Source organism: Glycine soja, chromosome 19 (assembly GCF_004193775.1).
Source record: "Glycine soja cultivar W05 chromosome 19, ASM419377v2, whole genome shotgun sequence".
In the NCBI taxonomy this organism is placed as follows: Eukaryota; Viridiplantae; Streptophyta; class Magnoliopsida; order Fabales; family Fabaceae; genus Glycine; species Glycine soja.
The window spans coordinates 7,453,737-7,472,730 of record NC_041020.1 but is presented as its reverse complement, the minus strand read 5'-3'; the positions used below and the strand labels follow the sequence as shown (position 1 = coordinate 7,472,730).

The following is an 18,994-nucleotide window of genomic DNA, read 5'->3' as shown; positions in this document are numbered from 1 at the left end:
TGGAAAAGATATTTTCTTTAAAGAAAAAAGGGTGTAATAATTGATTGTCCTTAATTAATTGGCTTAATTAATATCAGTTACGGTTATGCTGAAATAAACCATAGTCTGGTAATAATGATTTGGTAATCGGTTTGAGAACTGATTAAAAATATAATTCAAATTGGACAATCTTAACATAAAAGATATCTAAATAGCCAAAAGTTAATTCCTGTTTTCGCATTAGGAATCTATCAGACATGTACACCCTGACAAAATGTTAAACAGGGACAATACAACAAAAAAAAGTCAATGTTTCAACAATTGCACGACTTGCAAATAATAGAATCCATACAACGCGAAAAAAATGCATGTAGTTGCATTCATTCAATTTGATCTTGTCTTGCTAATTTGTTAGATGAAAGTTGGGCCGGTGAAATCTGAGAGGCTTTCGGTTCATCGTCACAATCATCAGATGTAAACCGTTTTGTAGGTTTCAATGGGAGACCCAGAAGTGGATCATGATCTGTTGTGTCAGACACAGATTGCTGCATAATACTTACACTAATCAATAAACTAAATTTGGAATTAGAGGCCGTGGAGTTTTTAAATAAGATTATGTCAGCACACATAAAATATGGAAAATGCTATCACAGTGTCAACTTACAGATTCGAGTTGGGAAGGATCATCGGAATCAAGAATAGGAGCATGAACATTGGAACATGCCTGTATAAGATATAAGTTCAGGATAACAGATATGAGAATAATGGGTGCAACATGCTTTAAAAACATTACCTCGGCATCAGGCAGCATGTCCACCACAACATTGATCAAATCTAAGTCATTCGAGTATCTAAGAACAACAACATTGTTAAACTTGGGTTGAACTTTGATTTTAAATGCAAGGACATAACCCAGCAACTTATCAAGAGCTAGAGGAGAAACATTCAAATCAATATCACCCTCCTTGACCAAAGAAAAAAAATTTGATAATTAATATCTATAATCAAATTCGATAGTAAACTAATAAAACATCATTCAAATGTTAAAAAGCATCGTATGATAATTTGGTTAGGTACTTCTATTTTCAGCTTGTTAACTTCATTAGCTGATTGTCCAATCAGCTCAATGCATTTACGGTCCCACATCAAAAATTTTGTGCTTTGTTCTTTGTGGGTGACCATCATTTCGACTCTATACCTGTCAATGTACATAAGAGTGTAAAAAAGAATGATAAATGAAGATGACAACAATGAAACATGAGTGCAATAACCTCAGCACAGGTTGGTCATTATGTTTGCCACATGCACATGTGAATGCGACTGTCTCAACATCAATTTTTCTGTAGCAATAACTGCAAGCTGGATAACACCATGAATGGTTATCCATAACAATTCTATTAATGGTGCTGACAGTAACACAAACAATTTCTTGGCAAAAAAAGATAGGCATCAGATTCCAAACCAACTGGTACAATCATTGAATAAATAGCAGGACTTTAATTACAGTTCATAGACTTTGATCACCAGGACTTTTCATTAGGTTTTCTATTAAATTGAGTTAACAGTTTAGATAAGTAACAGTTTTACCTTAGAAATGTTGTTAATGTCAGAGATTGTCTTTGCTTCAACTTTTGAAAGAAATTCATCTTTTGACGACAATTGGCTTGAACCTGAAACTTGGGAACTCCCCTGGTCACCAACTGTGAAAACTAACCGAACCTGAATGCCTAAATCAGAAAGGCTATAGACATAGAATAAACCAAAACTATTAGAAGAAATAATGCACACATGTAATTAAGAAAGTTTATAAATTCAGGACCAAGGTCATGACCAACAAACCTCTCCCTAAATTCTTGAATTTCTAAAACAACTTCATTGATCAATAATTTGGAGGCCCTCAACGAATTACTGACTGAGGGTGCATAAGATCCTGTATTTGTTTGTGACAAAAAAAAACGCATAAGATGTTATTTAATAAGCACAAGAATTCACTAATTTGACAACATGTTGTACCCTGGCCTTCTTTGATTCGTGCATGCGTCAATATAATAATGATGGGGAGATTGTTTTCAGACTGATTCAAGTAGTCTATTAACTGCAAGCAATAACTATCCCATAGAGTGCAAGACAGGATTTGGCCACTATGACAAATGAATGGTTCATGCATCAGCTTATAATGATCAAATATAGATAGCAATTGGACACCATACCAAACAAACAATAATAAGAGTAAGAGCATATAATAATTTTAAAAGACATAATTTGTCAAAAGGTCAATTGTACAATATGACCTCAAATCCTTGAGTTTGAAAACAACCAATGTATTCTTTGATCCCACATGATGATAGACTACCTCATCCACAACACCAATAATGTCTGAAGAAATTATAGAATAAAAAATGTCATCAAAAGAACTATAAATTTTGTGGACAAACTAATTCAACAAATTGTAACTGAACTTACCAACCAACAGTTTAGGTTCGAAGAGCCCAACAACGATATTGGTGAAATCAAAAAATTTATATTTCTTAAAGGGAAGATCCTCCAAATTGGATTGCCTGAGAACAGTAACTCCAGTAAAAACTAATTTATACTGGTAATCACAGATTCTAAATTGGCCGTCATTCTTCATGACTTTAAAATTATGCATTACGTAAGTACAATTTTCGATCAAATCAGCCTTCCAAGATTTTAACTGATCTTGTTTACAGACAACATGGATTGTAGCTCCCTGTAACAGACAAAGTATATAAGTAACTAGTTGAATGCTTAATAATGAACCCAAAAAAAAGACAAAGAAAACCATACATGAGAAACAGAGAAAACCAAACATGAGAATCAATTATGACCATTTCTGCTTGTTCAGATCTGTTTGGAGTCCCAACGAATCAAAGATCAGTAATTCTTACGACAAGTTTAAGTGCCTCTTTTGATCCATTAATAGACTTGATGTTATCAGGAGCACGTGCCATAATTCTGCCACAACAACATGACCGATAAACTTTGAATGGAAATGCAGGTGGGATAATCAAAGAAGGTGCAGCAAGGCAGCAAAGAAATGTGGTAACAATGAGAAACAAAGCAAAAACAAACATGCATAAGAATCAGGCAAGCTGCAGACACAAGTGCATAATAGACATGCAACTGTCAGCATGAGATGAAAAAAATATATCAGAAAGAAGTACAAAAGATAAAATGTAGAACCAAAGATACATAATAGGCAAAACACATTGGAACATAATTTTTAGCCTCATTCAAGTACTCTAAGAACTGCTACCAATAATTATCCTATAGGGTGCAGGACAGTATATAATAGACATGCATAGGAATCAGTCAACTTGGAGGCACAATTGCATAATAGACATGCAAGTATCAACATGACATAAAAAAAAATATAGAAACAAATAATGGTCAATGTATCACTTTATAATCAAAACACAGCCACAATTTGCCACAAACAAAGCCGAGCACTAACTGGCTCAAACACAATGATAGAAAAAATTCAACCATGCATTGACAAAAAGCAAAAAATCTCCAAAAAAACACCCATGGAAAAATTGGGAAAAAAACCTTAAGGCAAAGAAGCTCAACCAAACGTCAACGGGCTAAAAATTTAGACAGAAAAGAGGAAATTTAATTTCCAAAAATTTACAACCAAAAGGAAGACCAAAGCATTACCTTCACTCCCCACAACCAAAGAAAACAGTGCAGCAAATCAAGCTATAGAAAACAGGAAATTTATTTTATGAAAAGGTATAACCAAAAGCAAGACCAAAGATGAACGCAAGCATGCAGCAAAAGAAAGGGAAAAATAATAGAGAAGAACTGAAAAAATCAATGCTAGCTTAACTCCCCGCAACCAAAGAGAATACCGCGGCAAACCAAACTGCAAAAGAAACCGAAATGCACTCAAAACTTAGACAAAAAGCTGGGGATTTATTATCCAAAAACTTACAACCAAAAGAAAAACGAAACATGAACACAAGCATGCAACAAAAGAAATTGAACAACAAAGGAAAAGAACCTGGAAAAAGCAATGCTTCATTCACAAACCCAAAAATTGAAGAAGAAACAAAACAGCAAGGCAACGTAAGATATAGTGGAACAAATGGAAGTAGAAAGAAGACCAAACCAACACAGTAAAAGTGTCACATGATAGAAAACAAAAGCAATACAGCAAGCCAAGTGGCAGAAAACTAAACCCAAAGCTGGAAATAATTAATTGAAGCTATAAACATATAGTGTCATATATTAATCCACAGAGAAAGAAAAGGAAAGCATTGTTTGGCGAAAGGAAAATTGACAACAACAAACCCAATGAGGAACTTAAAAATTCAAACAGAAAGAACAGCAAGAAGGGGCAACAAAAGAGAGTAACAACAACAATTAAGAACGAAGAAACAAAACAAAATTGGTGATATTATTATTACAATAATGATCAATAACATTATTAGTATTATAATTATTATTATTATTATTATTATTATTATTATTATAAAAATCGGTTAAATTCTTTTGTGTACTGAGCAGAACATTATCTGGAGTGGTTAAAGACAATGATTGAAAAACTGAAGATATAATTATTGAAACTTTCAAAACGATGATGTTATTTATAGTGTTTATATCATACAATAATTTGAGATTTTAAATCAAACATATATATATATATATATATATATATATATATATATATATATATATATATATATATATATATATAATATTTGTGTTATTATTAGTATTATTATTATTGTTATTATTATTATAAGATGAATATTTTCCAAGTATGCTTTATTGTTATTAATAAATAAGATCAACGGGAGTCATATTTGTTTTGTCTTGGTAAGATTTTAATTTTGTTAGCTATGAATCATGTTTGCAGTCTAACTAATAGTGATATTTAGGATTGTCAGATTAAGCTCGGGAACATAATGTGAAATTTAAGAAGATCAATAGTAATACCGTATTTTTCCAACTATGTAGTTTGTATAATAGGATTAAGTTTTGAAACTTAAAAATTGTGTCATCTATTTTTTGTCCATGCATGCTTTTATTGTTAATAATAAATAACATGAATAAGATCAACAGGAGTCATATTTTTTTCATCTTGGCAAGATTATAATAATCATCCTACAGAGTGCAAGACATTATATAATATACATGCAAAAGAAAAAGCAAACATCTATAGGAATCAACCAACCTGTGGGCACAACTGTATAATAGACAAGTGTCAGCATTACACCAAAAAAATATAGAAGACAACACAACAAGCGAGGTGACAGAAGATTAAGCCCAAAGCTAGAGGGGTAAAATCACCAAAAAATCAGTAAAAATGCCACATGTTAAGCTCTCAGCCATGGGCATTTTAAGGTTTTCTACTGCCTTCTCTTTTATTATATATCTTGGATATAAAAATAAATAAATTGTAAATATAGAGAAAATTCTGCTCCTCTATTATAACTAGGTGGAACGGTTCCAAATCCACTTGTGTGGAAAGTTGTCCACCTATATGAAACATATAATAATGGTTGATCTTTTCTAGCAACGCTTCAGTGTAGAGAATTGGAAAGTGCCGTCACTATACATGAATTTGTTTAAATTAAAAAAAAAATCCTTATGATGATAGATAGAGTTTACTAGTATTTAAAAAAAATAAGAAATAGATAAAATTTATTTCTTTAAAAACAGAAAATTATCTATAAAAAACAGATTTTTTTTAGTTTTATTAAAAAAACATGCCTTCAGGAATTAGCCACGTGTCAAAACTCTACAAGTGATCATGGTTTGCTATAGGTGTGCTGTTGTAATTTACATTACATAGCATGAAAGTCCTAAGTCCCATAAGAACACTAATCAATGCCAAGTCGAGACTGTCCGCTGAACGAATATCCACTGTTATGTTGATGTTAATGTTGTTGAAAAAGCACACTTACTCTATACTCACTATTTTAATTTATTAATTTAAATTACTAGTAAAAAATAATTATATCAAGGAAGAAAATTTTAGAAATTATCTTTTAACAAAATATCTTAACTTTTTTATTTTTTACAATCTATTTTTTATATTTATTTTCTAAAAAAATTAATTTTTTTTCAAAAGATTAGCACTAGTTAAAATTTACTTTATATCACAGTATATATTATTTATTGTAAACAAAATATAATTTATGTATTCAAAAATATTTATTTATTATAAATAGTAATTATAATATAATTAATATATTCATAGTATTAATTAATTATAAATTTCAAGGGCTTAAATAAAAGGTTTTTTTTTTATCTTCTTACCTAAACTTTCTTTTTTTTATTTTGGTACTTGACAAATTTTTATTTTTAAAATAGGTGCTTGTTGTTATTGAATCCCCGTTAATCCCCAGCACCATCTCATCAAGTCCAATTCATTGAAAAATTGTTGACTCAATAGTCAAGTTATTCACGACAAATACTTTTAGAAAAATTGTCTAGTGCCAAAATGAAAAAGCAAAATAAAAGATTAGGTACCAAAATCAAAACACTATTATTAAATAGTTACCGAATAGTCATTTAAGCCTAAAATAAATATATAAGTTAATTATCTTTGTCATTGACCACACAAATTCTTCGATCTCTTCTTCCTTTTACTCTCATTGTCATTAACAATTGATTATAACTTTTTACTCTTGTGGTTTATGAAGGAGATATGTACATGTTAGATGCCCTCTACACAGAATATTGGGAAGAGAATTTTTATTCAAATTACATTGTTCTTTTGTTGTGACAAACCGACAATAAATTGTCATATTATATGCACCTTAACTCTCTCCCCGCCCCCAATTTAATGTTTTTCCTATGTTTTATTTGTTCATTCCAAATCAAGCAAATTTTTAAACTTTCTTATTTGTACTACTAACGATAGGGTCAATCCAATGGTAAGTAAGGCCTAAAGCAAATTAATTTTTTTTTTTAGATTTTAAAATGAGGTTTTGTGGGCTCACCAATAAAAAAAATGTTGGCATTGGTTTTTATAAATTAAAAAGGTCACATATGTTAGAAAAAAAAGTCTAATATATAGTTCTTTCACTCTTAGGTTTTGTGTAATTACACAAGTGAAAATACTCGGGTCTAAAAGTTAAATTTTAATTATTTTATCCTTAGGTCAGTCTTGCTAATGACATAAGCATATGATTCCCCCCTTAAGCACCTCCTAAGGTCAATTTCATATCTATACACCCACCATGACAACACTCTCCATGATGTTGCTCTTAACTCACTAGCTAAAAATGGATGCTTCAAACAGCTACCGCCAAGGCTTCCACCAAAATCTTTCAAGTGCCATTGGCGACAAGATAGTCGGAGAATCCTTGGGGGTTTAAGGAGTATCACATCGGAAAAAATGAAGAAGAAGGGAGTGAATAATTATGGTGCAATGATGATGATAATTAACCTTTAATTTTAGAGATAAATAACTTTTTGGTATGTATAAAATACCGGTGTTTTGGTTTTGGTACCTAAGCTTTATTTTTTTAAAAAAAAATTGGTACCTAGCAAATTTTAAGTTTTGAAAAAGTGAAAATGACTTGGCTATTGAGTTAACTATTTTTAAATGACTTGGACTTAATGATGCGATACTCTATTAATCACATTATTACAATGAATACATGTTTCAATAATAAAAATATGTGAGGTACCAAAATTAAAACACTTTACTTTTTAAGTATGGATGACCATTCCTCAATACACAATGGACACCCTAAGAAGAATGGGGAACCACTCCAGTCACCAAGGGATGCCGCCCAATATAAATTGAGGAAAGAATGTTACTCTTACTTTAAGTTCACATTAGGGCACCTTGTTAGGTAGTGACTAGTGTGAACAATTAATAAATTTATCATACATGATAATTTGTAATTGTATAATAATATAAAACCATTTTAACAATTAACATTATCAATATATAACCTTTTTCTTTCTCATTTTAAAATATACGTCTATATACCTATGTGGTGATAATATAACACAAAAATAATTAAAGATAACTCCAAAAACTAAAGAAAAATATAAAGTTAAATTAAATGGTATAGAAAGAAAGGCATTCAACTTGGGTAACCACATGCTTCTTCTTTTTATGGCATTTTCTTTTTGCACTTCTTTATTAGCTTTTACACTTCTCATTTTAAGTGTGTGGACAAAATTACCCTTAATGTGTCTCAACACTCCCTTCCCCCAAATATCTCACCCCCACGACTACCAATGACTCATTTCCCTCAATCAGAAAATCTCACACAACAACAATTATAGCAGTGTCATTCACCCCAATCATGTGACATCACCAAAGTCGTTTGTGGCCTTAGCCTTTAGGCGCAACGCTAACTAAGTGGTTTGTGGCCTCACCCTCTCGGCAGGACACCCACAAAGGTAAGTGATGGTTGTTTATTTTGGTTAAAAATGCTTTGGTTTGTTGTGGTGTTGGGTTCTGATGTGTGTGTTTTGGAACATATTTTTGTATTTTCAAGTATATTATGGAATACTAGTCCGTAATACACTTGTAAATCCATAAAATGTTCTATGAAATACCTATTTTATAATACATGTTTTTTTATTTTTTTATTTTGGGAATAGGTATTTCGAAACACATTCTAAATTTACAAGTGTATCACGTAATAGGTATTTCATCATAAATTTGTAAATCTCAAAATGTCTTGTAAAATACGTATTTTGGAATAATATTTTTGATTTTTTTTTTCTTTTAAAATAGATGTTTTGGAATACATTTCTGAATTACAAGTGTATTGTAGAATGACTATTTCATTTAAAGACTTGTAAATCATGAAACATGTTTTAGAATACTTATTCCAGAGCAATCTTTTTTAATTTTTTTTTCAAATGTTTCAAAATATATTTTTAGATTGGATGTGTATTATAGAATATCCATTCTAGAAAGTTATAATATAGAAATGGTAGTTTAGGAATATTAAAAAAAATTGAAAAGTGCACCAAGGTAGGGAAGTGCAGTAGATGTCTCTTTTCAATGAAAAAAAAAATGCTAACTTATGGGCCAGGCTCAGATATTACCGAGAGTGGATCCACAAGGCCCAACTTTAGCCTCTCATATAAAACCCGAAGCAGGTTCGGGAAGAACCCTAGTTTCTGTTCTCCCTCTTTCACCGCAGTGTTAGGGTTTCTGAAGCCTCCAACCAGAAAGAGAGGTAGTGTCTTGTGCTTTTCATCATCATCTTCTTCTTCTTCTTCTCACTCATCGCTTCACACAAATTCACGATTTCGTGTTCGGCATTCAGTTTTAGCTTCTTGTTTTGTAAGAAACCATTAATGATTTCTGAATCGTGTTTGTTTTGGGGACAGGGAAATGGCTCCCAAACATCCTAGTACGGGTTTGTTTGTTGGATTGAACAAGGGTCACGTTGTCACCAAGAAGGAGTTGCCTCCACGCCCTTCAGATCGTAAGGGGGTAAGTTTTATTTAGTTTAATTTAATTTAAATGTGGTTCTGATTTTATTTTTTTTAGTTTCATATTTGTAATTTTTCGCGATTTATAAATGTTGTTGGAATCAAAGTATCATTCAGTACAGTGACTGTCGTTGTAGTTGGAATGATGAGAGTGGAAAGCTTTTGCTCGCCATTGTCTTGAAAATAACAAAGAAGCTATTTAAGTATTTGACTATTTTGTGTTCATTCTATTGTATGATAATGTATGCTGATGATATGTTGACTTAGAAGATCTCTCTTTAAAAAAACTCGAATTTATAAAGATTTTGAAGATGTGTTAAAGAGTATAGCTTCAGCCCTGAGAGATTGTTGTGTGTACTGGGTGCAATGAATATGACTTAAATTTTTTTTCTTGTGTTTTGAAAAAAAAACTATAATTTGTAAACATGTTAAACAGTAATGCTTCAGCACTGAGAGAATGTTGTGCTGTTTGTTTCCATGTACATTTTAAAACCTTATTGCTTTCTCAAATTTGAATTTTCCTCCGATTACTGGAAAGTGGAGTTGATTGTAGATGATGGATATGTTTTATCGTATTTTTTCCCTCCCTTTGTACTATAATTACTTTGTCTGTACATTAGTGAAAATTGCAAAACAGCAGCAAAGAATTGAAATTTTGTCACTTTCAGTTGTTACTGCTGGCATTGATTTGTTTGTCAATAGGGAACACTCAAATTTTGAACACACTGTCATTTTGTTTTCAAGCTGATCACAATCCTTGGAGACTTGTGTATTTCAACTTGAATAACATAAGCAATTTTGAACACACTATCATTTGGTTTCTAATTCTTCTTAACTTGCTTTTGTTATATTTTATGTGGCTTTAACAATATGTTTACTCAAAACAGAAAACAAGCAAGCGAGTGCACTTTGTGAGGAACCTCATTCGAGAGGTTGCCGGCTTTGCACCTTATGAAAAGCGAATAACTGAGTTGCTCAAGGTTGGAAAAGATAAGAGGGCACTGAAAGTTGCCAAGAGAAAGCTTGGAACCCATAAGCGCGCAAAGAAGAAGAGAGAGGAGATGTCCAATGTTCTCCGGAAGATGAGGTTGCTCTATGTTCTTTTTTCAATATTATGCGTACCCTATAATTAATCTTGTTGGCATTTTGGAATGTTGATTTGTTGGTAATAACTATTGCTTATGTTATTTTCTTAATTGTGTGTAGGGCTGGTGGAGCTGGAGACAAGAAGAAATAAGTCTTGTTTACTTTTTCTAGTTTCACTAGACTGTTTCGATGTACGAGTTGTCTTATTTTTGTTTTAGTTCAAGATTTTGCTTTGAGAAATATGTTTTACCTAATCGAGACATGATTTACTGAAAAAGTACAATTGGCTTATTTTCGACATGCATTCCAAATTGATGTTTTATTGTTACATATTGAAAAATGTTGTAAGCCTGTCTCAGGAGGTTTATCATATATTCATTTGTGTATATTTTTGAAAATGCAAATTCAAAACTTCTTTTTGTATTATCTGGATTAAGTAATAAGGAAATCAATTGTTTTAGATTACTTAATTTGGCATATGCAAGAACAAGTTTTTGATGATTTAAATATGTTTTTGGTTGCTGTAAGTTAATATTTTTGTTTTCATTTTTCTAATTTTAGTCCCTACAAGTTGGTATTTTTACAATTTTGGTTCCTTTAAGTTTTTTTATTCGTTTTTCAGTTCTTATAAGTTTTTGTTTTTTCAATTTTAGACCCTTTAAAATTATATTTTTTTTATTTATAGTCCCCATAAATTCGTTCTTATAGAAACTAAATTTGGAAAAATGCTAACTTATAAGGATTAAAAATAAAAAAATATCTTACATGGACCAAAATAAAAAACACAAATGTATAAAGACTAGAATTAGAAAAAATAAGCTTACAGATATCAAAAATAAAAAAACACGCTAAGTTACATAGACCAAAAATATATTTAACTCGTTTTAAATTAACAAAATTGCTTAACAATTTCTTTTGTAGCAAATTTCGTGTTTCATAAAATAATCATATAAAAAAAGGGACAGATGATTTGTTTGAGGAAGAAATTGAAGAATTAGAGATTATGGAGGTGCATGTGAAACTTTATGGGGTGCAAGAACTAATTGGGCTGTAGGGTTTAATGGTTCTTACATCTATTGAAAACCTGATCAAACAAATCAATAAGTTGAGTTGTGAAATATCGTAAAAGGTTGTAGAACCAGTTCACAGGGTATAGCACATGTATCATTTGATCTTATTAGCTCTTCGAGAAAGGGAGTTGTTGGATTGGGACCTCTAATGAGGTTGAAAGCTTGGCAATGTGACATCATCTATCCCGACATACATATAAATAAGAAAAACATATAAAAATTTGAAATTTAATTAAATCAATTTTATTTAAATCACATAAACAAATTCACGTGGGTAAAAAGGTCACATTCGTTTCATTGTTACCAAATAAAACTTATTAAAAACATCTTCGGATTAAAACAAGGCTGTCCAAGTACAGAAAAACATGCCCCAATATCACATTTTATTAGAGTATTGTGTCCTAGCGTCCTCTTGCACAAGGTTCTTTAAAATCATCCACTTAGCCATCTGCTCCCACGAACGCAAGGTTCGAGATCGTCATAGGATCCAAACACAAACAACACATAGGGAGTGAGTTATCACATTTATAAATAAAATATGGATAAATAAATACATAAGCAAAATACATTATAAAAATATTGATCACATAACTCAACTTAATACAATCCACATCACTTCATCACTTTATCCTTAAAAATTCATTTTTCAGTCACCAATCACATTACACATGAATCACACACTCGACTCAAGACATAACAACACTCACCAATCTCATAATTAATAATTCACATGCATTATACAACAATTATACTAAGATTCAAACTTATATGCAATGTGGTACCATGTCAGTGAAAAACAACACTAGGGCGCTTAGGAGTACATAACAAGACACGCCACATAATGGATATGTCAGGTCACTCTCACTAAGTAAAATCATAAGGTAACTGGTCACTCTGTTTTGCGAGAATGCTCCAATCATATGGGAACATAGGTTTAAAGGAGCACTTAAATTGAGTGCATTTACCCCCAAGGCCTAGACTCCGAAGAATCCGTTAGAGCCTCACCTTTCTAATTCAGGTCCAACCCCTAAAACAATTTTACACGCAGACACTGCTCATGAATTATACAATACCCACAACTTCACACTCGTGTTTCAAGCACGTTTAACACATTGCGCTTTAATTTAACACTTTAGGTTCCTAATTAGGAATCTTACACTCCCCCTTTAACACTAGGCATAAACATTTTTCTTAAGGTAAACACTAGTCGGGTTATTGTATAATTCACAGCTCACAACACAAGTATTGTCACATCAAGTATTAACTACCCACTTATTTACAACCAAATCTCATGTCCACAATTTAACATCTCATAATGTTACAATTCACAATCACATGTTTACATGTATCTCACAAATTAGCACATGTTTAACTTTGCACTTATACTCAATCCCAATAACAATGTTATGATCTCAATGCAACATGTTATCTCACAATTCATCATATAGTCAATCACAATTTCATGATCCCAATATAACAATCTCGCAATTATAATCATACATGAAGAATTACAATACAATAAACATCTTAAAATAAACCCCAATTTGATCCCTTAAGGATCCCTATACATGTTCATTCTAACCCCAATTGCGATAAACTCATCCTTTACCTCTAAGCGGGCTCACGCGTATAGTCCAACAGTGATAGCAACGTCTCTAGCAATTCCCTATTATTCCTCAAGTTTTTCCTTTGTTTACTCTATTAAGGTTTTCAAGCGTTAGAGAGAAGAGAAAGAAATTGTAACCTCCATTTTACTGTCAATGAGCGAGACTAATTTTTCTCTTCACAAACATTATCTCGCAAATCCCAATGGTGAGAATGTGCGAAAATGAGTTCTAAAGGGGGTTTCCAAAATTTATGACGATCCAATGGTTGAAAAGTCTGGGATCATTGTTTTACTGGGACAGGTTTTGAGTGTCTACGGGAAAAGAGAAATCTTAGTGCGAGAGATATTTCTTCCACCAAAGACAATATCTCGAAAATCCCAATAGTGAGTGTGTAGGAAAATGAGTTCCGAACCTCACATTAAAATTTCACAATGATCCAACGGTTAATAAGTTCGGTATCATCGTTTCACTGAGATATGTTTGAGTGTATGCGGAAAAAGAGAGGATTTTGGGAAAGGAAAAAGAAAAAACGGATTTGAGAGGAAGAGAGGAGACATGTGGTAAATGTAAAAAGTGATCTGTTACGTCTCTATTTATAGGTAGGGTACTTCGGCCTTTTATTTAATCTATTTCTTTTATTTTATAAAACAAACTTTATTTTATTTCTTATCAAATAAATAAATAAAATATTTTTTTTATTTTCCTTCAAACCATTAGTTTAATTAATAAAGTTGTTTCTCCTTATTTATTTAATTATAAAAATCTCATCATTTTTTTAAAACTCGGTCTATGTTTAAATAAAAAACTTTTTAATTTATTTTACGAAAAAATGGGGTGTTACACCACGACCTCCCACTTGTTTTCAAACATATTTAACACATTGTGTTACAATTTAACACTATAGGTTCCCAACTTGAAACCCTACACTTTTCTTTTAACATCTCGCGAATAAACACTTTTCTCAAGGTAAACATTAGTCGGGTTATTGTATAATTCACAACTCACAACACAAGTAATATGACATCAAATATTAACCACACACTTATTCATAACCATATCCCATGTCTATAATTTAACATCCTACAATGTCATAATCCACCATCACATGTTCACGTGTATCCCACATATTAACACATGCTTAACTTGCCACTTATACTCAATCTCAATCACAATTTCATAATCCAAAAATGATGTCATTAGGCCTCTAAATTGTTCTAGGAGATCCATCTCTCTAACCATTAAGGCAAATATACGTAGGGACTTCCTACTCAAGGCGTCAACCACTACATTGGCCTTGTCGGGATGGTAGCTAAATTCAAAATCATAATCTTCAAGAAACTCTAACAATCTTATTTGACGCATGTTCATCTCTTTCTAGCTAAACAAGTACTTAAGGCTCTTATGAACACTAAACACCTTAAACTTGGAGCCAAATAGGTAATGCCACCACATCTTAAGGGCAAAAACTATAGCAGCCAACTCCAAATCATGGGTGGGATAATTCCTCTCATGAGTCTTAAGTTTTCTAGAAGCATAGGCCACTACTTGGTCATTTTGCACCAACACTCCTCCTATACCCATCTTTGATGCATCACAATACACCTTAAAGGGTTCTCTCAGGTTAGGCAAAACTAGCACTTGAACGGTCGTCAATTTTTTCTTAAGGGTTTGGAAACTATGCTCACATTGGGTATCCCACACAAAAGCTTGACCCTTATGAGTCAATTTAGTTAAAGGTAAAGCTAACTTGGAGAAACCTTTTATGAATCTCCGGTAATATCCTGCTAAGCCCAGAAAACTCCTAATCTCAAAAACAGATTTAGGACTCTCCCACTTAAGAATGACTTCTATCTTAGAGGGATCTACAACTATACCCCCTTGAGATATCACATGCCCTAGGAAACTAACTTTCTCTAACCAAAACTCACATTTGGACAACTTAGCATAAAGTTGTCAGTCCTTAAGGGTATGCAGCACAATCCTTAAGTGTTCTTCATGTTCCTCTCTAGTCTTGGAGTATACAAAAATATCATCTATGAATACTACCACAAAACTATCAAGGTAAGGGTGAAAGACTCTATTCATGTAGCCCATAAACACACCTGGAGCATTAGTCACACCAAAGGACATGACTAGATACTCATAGTGACCATAACGAGTCCTAAAAGCAGTGTTCGGTACATCCTCAGACTTCACTCGGATTCGATGGTAACCTGACCTAAGGTCTATCTTGCTAAACACACAAGCTCTTACCAGCTGGTCCATAAGGTCGTCTATTCTAGGCAAAGGGTACTAATTCTTAATCGTCACCTTATTTAATTGGCGGTAGTCTACACACAACCTCATGGTCCCATCTTTCTTATTTACTAACAACACTGGTGCTCCCTATGGAGACACACTAGGTCTCATAAACCGTCTCTCCAACAACTCCTCTAACTGTTTCTTAAGCTCGGCTAACTCTATAGGAGACATCCTATAAGGGGCTATGGATATAGGTCCAGCACCAGGTACTAGGTCTATGGAAAACTCTATCTCTCTCTCGGGGGGTAGACTAGATATATCCTCAGGAACACTTTAGGAAACTCTCTGACAACAGGGAGGTCACACATGGAAACCTTTGTCTCTATTTCTAGGTTAGACAAGTTCATGTACACCTGAGCATATTCTTTTAAAGATGTCATAACTTGTTTGGCAGAGATAAACATCATATCCTTACTCACTCCAGAACCATCAAACACCACAGTTTTATCAAAACAGTTTAATAAGATATGGTTGGAAGATAACCAGTCCATACCCAGAATAACATCAATTTGGCTCAAAGGAAACAAATCAAATCAATCAAGAATGTTCTACTAGAAATTTCCACAGGACAATTCAAACACACATTAGAAGTTAACACAGAACCACTAGTTGGAGTCTCTACCACCAGATCTTTATTTAAAGAAGACACAAAAAGCTTAAGTTTTCCTACACACGAACAGGATATAAAAGAATGGGTTGCATCGGAATCGAATAACACAAGTAAAGGAATCCCATTTATGAAACATTTACCTTGGATTAGATCTTTGGATTTCGAAGCTTCGGCACCGTTAAGGGTAAAGACTCTTCCCGTGGCCTTCGGATGTCCAGTTTGATCATTCAGGCCCCCACTATTCTGCTCCTTCTTGGGATATGGACAATCTCTCTGAATATGCCCCATTTGTCTACAATTAAAAATGGTCATGCCTTTATCAACACAATTTGAGGAGATATGCACTGGCTTACCACATTTTTAACAAGTGATATGAGTGGGGAAAGTATTGGATTTGCTACCACTACCACCCACAAACCCCATAGCAACAGTCTTCTGATTGTTGGGGCGACTACCATATTTCTTAGGAGGGGTCGAGTACGGGTTTCCCTGATGTTGAGGTCCATTCTTTTTGTTCTTCATTGGAACCATACTCCTATAATAGCTCACCCTGTCTCGAGAGTCTTCATCCCAAATCCGGCACATGTTAACCAAGAGTGGAAATTGACGAACACCTTGGTAATTCACAACTTGCTTCACTTTAGGTTGCAAGCTGTTCAGAAACTTTACACATTTGGAACTTTCACCATCTCTCCCTTGATAATGGGGAAAGTACCTCACCAACTCCTCAAAGTTGGCTACATATTCAGCCACAATCAGGTTTCCCTTCTTGAGCTCCAAGAACTCCATCTCTTTCTTGTTCCTAACATCCTCAGGAAAGTACTTCTCCAAAAATACCCTTTCGAAGACATCCCATGTCACATCTTGACCTTCAACCTCTAGGCATTGGCGAGTATTCTCCCACCAATACTCAGCTTCTTCCACCAGAGAATATGTACCAAAAGCAACTTTTTGCCCCTCCGGACATGCCATTACTCAGAAAATTTTCTCAATTTCCCTTATCCAATTTTGAGCACCATTAGGGTTGTATCCTCCATTGAAAGCAGGAGGATTGTTTCCTTGGAAGAGGTCCAACCCTCGGTACTCAACAACTCCAGCAGCTTCTCCCCTATTTGGATTCCTTATAGCCTGAGCTAAGGCTTGGAGAGCATAAGCTATCGCACAATCATTTCGTCCATCCATCACTCCCTATACACACTAGGAAGTGAGACATGGAAAGAATACACACAAGAAAAAGAACAACACAACAATCATAACCATCTCAAGTTCCTACTTGGTTACTTTTGAGAGTTGATGCGTCGAGAAAGTATTCCTCTAAACTAGTCCTCTCTTGAGACATTATCACTCACTTTCCATCATTTGTATTTCCTGATCGCTTGCCATATCATCCTATTACAATTCACAAATTATAAAGATGGCCAATCTGATAACTCATGACACGACATTGAAACTCATGGTATAGCAGACATCAGGACAACAAACATGTTATGACTACAACAATCAAATCTCTATAACTCATGGAAACACAACAAAGTGAGTAAGTTCCTATTGCAACCAACAAACAACGAGCATTCAACAAGGCAACCACAAAATGCACAGAAAAACATAGCAGACTCACAACTCACTGGCCGAAAAGGTACGACTGGCTCTGATACCACTAATGTAATGACCCGCCTCGTCGCTACGATATCACCACTCTAAACCGCGAGAATTTCAATTTTTAAATGAAAACTCCGTTAATTTGCTTATGATAAAATGAAAGCAATTTTTTTCTCGATATACATTCACCAAACAATGCACCATTACTTAAGTAAATGAATATATATATATATATATATATATATATATATATATATATATATAGGTATAGTAACTCAGTACACATCATTCACATAATGGAAAGTAAATTTGTTCATACATATAATTAAATTTGTGATTTACATCCTCAATTCAACAAAAGAATTATGGAACCAACTATGGAGGAGTTGATTAACAAAACACAACTTTCTCCCAAAATAATCCCAACGTCATCATGTCAACTCGACGACTCCACAAAAGAATCTCATTTCTCATACTCTACTGCTATCATTATGCTCCTATGAACAAAGGTTCGCGGTCATCACATGTACCAACCACATGGTACAAAAATTGCGAGGGGTGAGTTTATTATAAAAGAAATTAATACAAAGATTACATAACCACAATTAGTAAGAAAACATTAACAAATATCATAAGCTTACACAAACATTCACTAGTCCAACACACACTCAACAAATAGCCATCATCAGTCCATAGTTCCAATCAATCATGCTCAGTATGATGCATGCACATGACCTCAACTCTCAAATGCAATGTGGTACCATCCCCAAGGAAATAGCCTAAGCGTGTCCACACGACACTCTCACTTAGGAAAACTAGGCAGTAAGTGTCATGGTCACCCTGTCGTGCACAGGCAACTCCCCCTCCCCCCCACTGTAATCAGCCTGAGCCTCAAGGGAGTTCCAAACCGAGTGACATGCCCCCAAGTACAAGTATTCCTCCTCGTGAGAAACTACAAGTACTTACTAACAAAGTTTATACTATTTTCATGTCATATGAAGTATGAAACATGGACATCATCAATGCACTGACCGTGGATAATTAAAGATTTTAAGCCATCCCCCTCCAGAGATGCTTAAAACTCTTTAACCACTCTATTTTCCCCACCAGGGATATCCAACAAGGTCACTGCACCCCCCATATACATACATAACATACAACGTATGAAACAAGGGCACCATCAATGCACTGACCGTGGATAATTAAATATTCTAAGCCATCCCCCTCCAAAGATGCTTAAAACTCTTTAACCACTTTATTTCCCCCACCAGGGATATCCAACAAGGTCATTGCACCCC

General features: G+C 33.6%; 2 protein-coding genes across 2 annotated transcripts; one reads left to right on the top strand and one right to left on the bottom strand.

The window, feature by feature from the left end:
* The first annotated feature begins 9,051 nt into the window (after positions 1 to 9,051).
* LOC114398963 (60S ribosomal protein L36-3-like) lies at positions 9,052 to 10,881 on the top strand. The gene is made up of 4 exons (XM_028361053.1): positions 9,052 to 9,164; positions 9,319 to 9,424; positions 10,311 to 10,510; positions 10,630 to 10,881. Exons 2-4 carry the CDS (start codon positions 9,323 to 9,325, stop codon positions 10,658 to 10,660), a joined length of 333 nt encoding a protein of 110 aa, XP_028216854.1. The 5' UTR covers positions 9,052 to 9,164; positions 9,319 to 9,322; the 3' UTR covers positions 10,661 to 10,881.
* A 5,576-nt stretch (positions 10,882 to 16,457) lies between these two features.
* Positions 16,458 to 17,069, bottom strand: LOC114398550. Its single transcript, XM_028360734.1, has one exon. The coding sequence runs from the start codon at positions 17,067 to 17,069 to the stop codon at positions 16,458 to 16,460; it is 612 nt and encodes a 203-aa protein (XP_028216535.1).
* Positions 17,070 to 18,994: the final 1,925 nt, after the last annotated feature.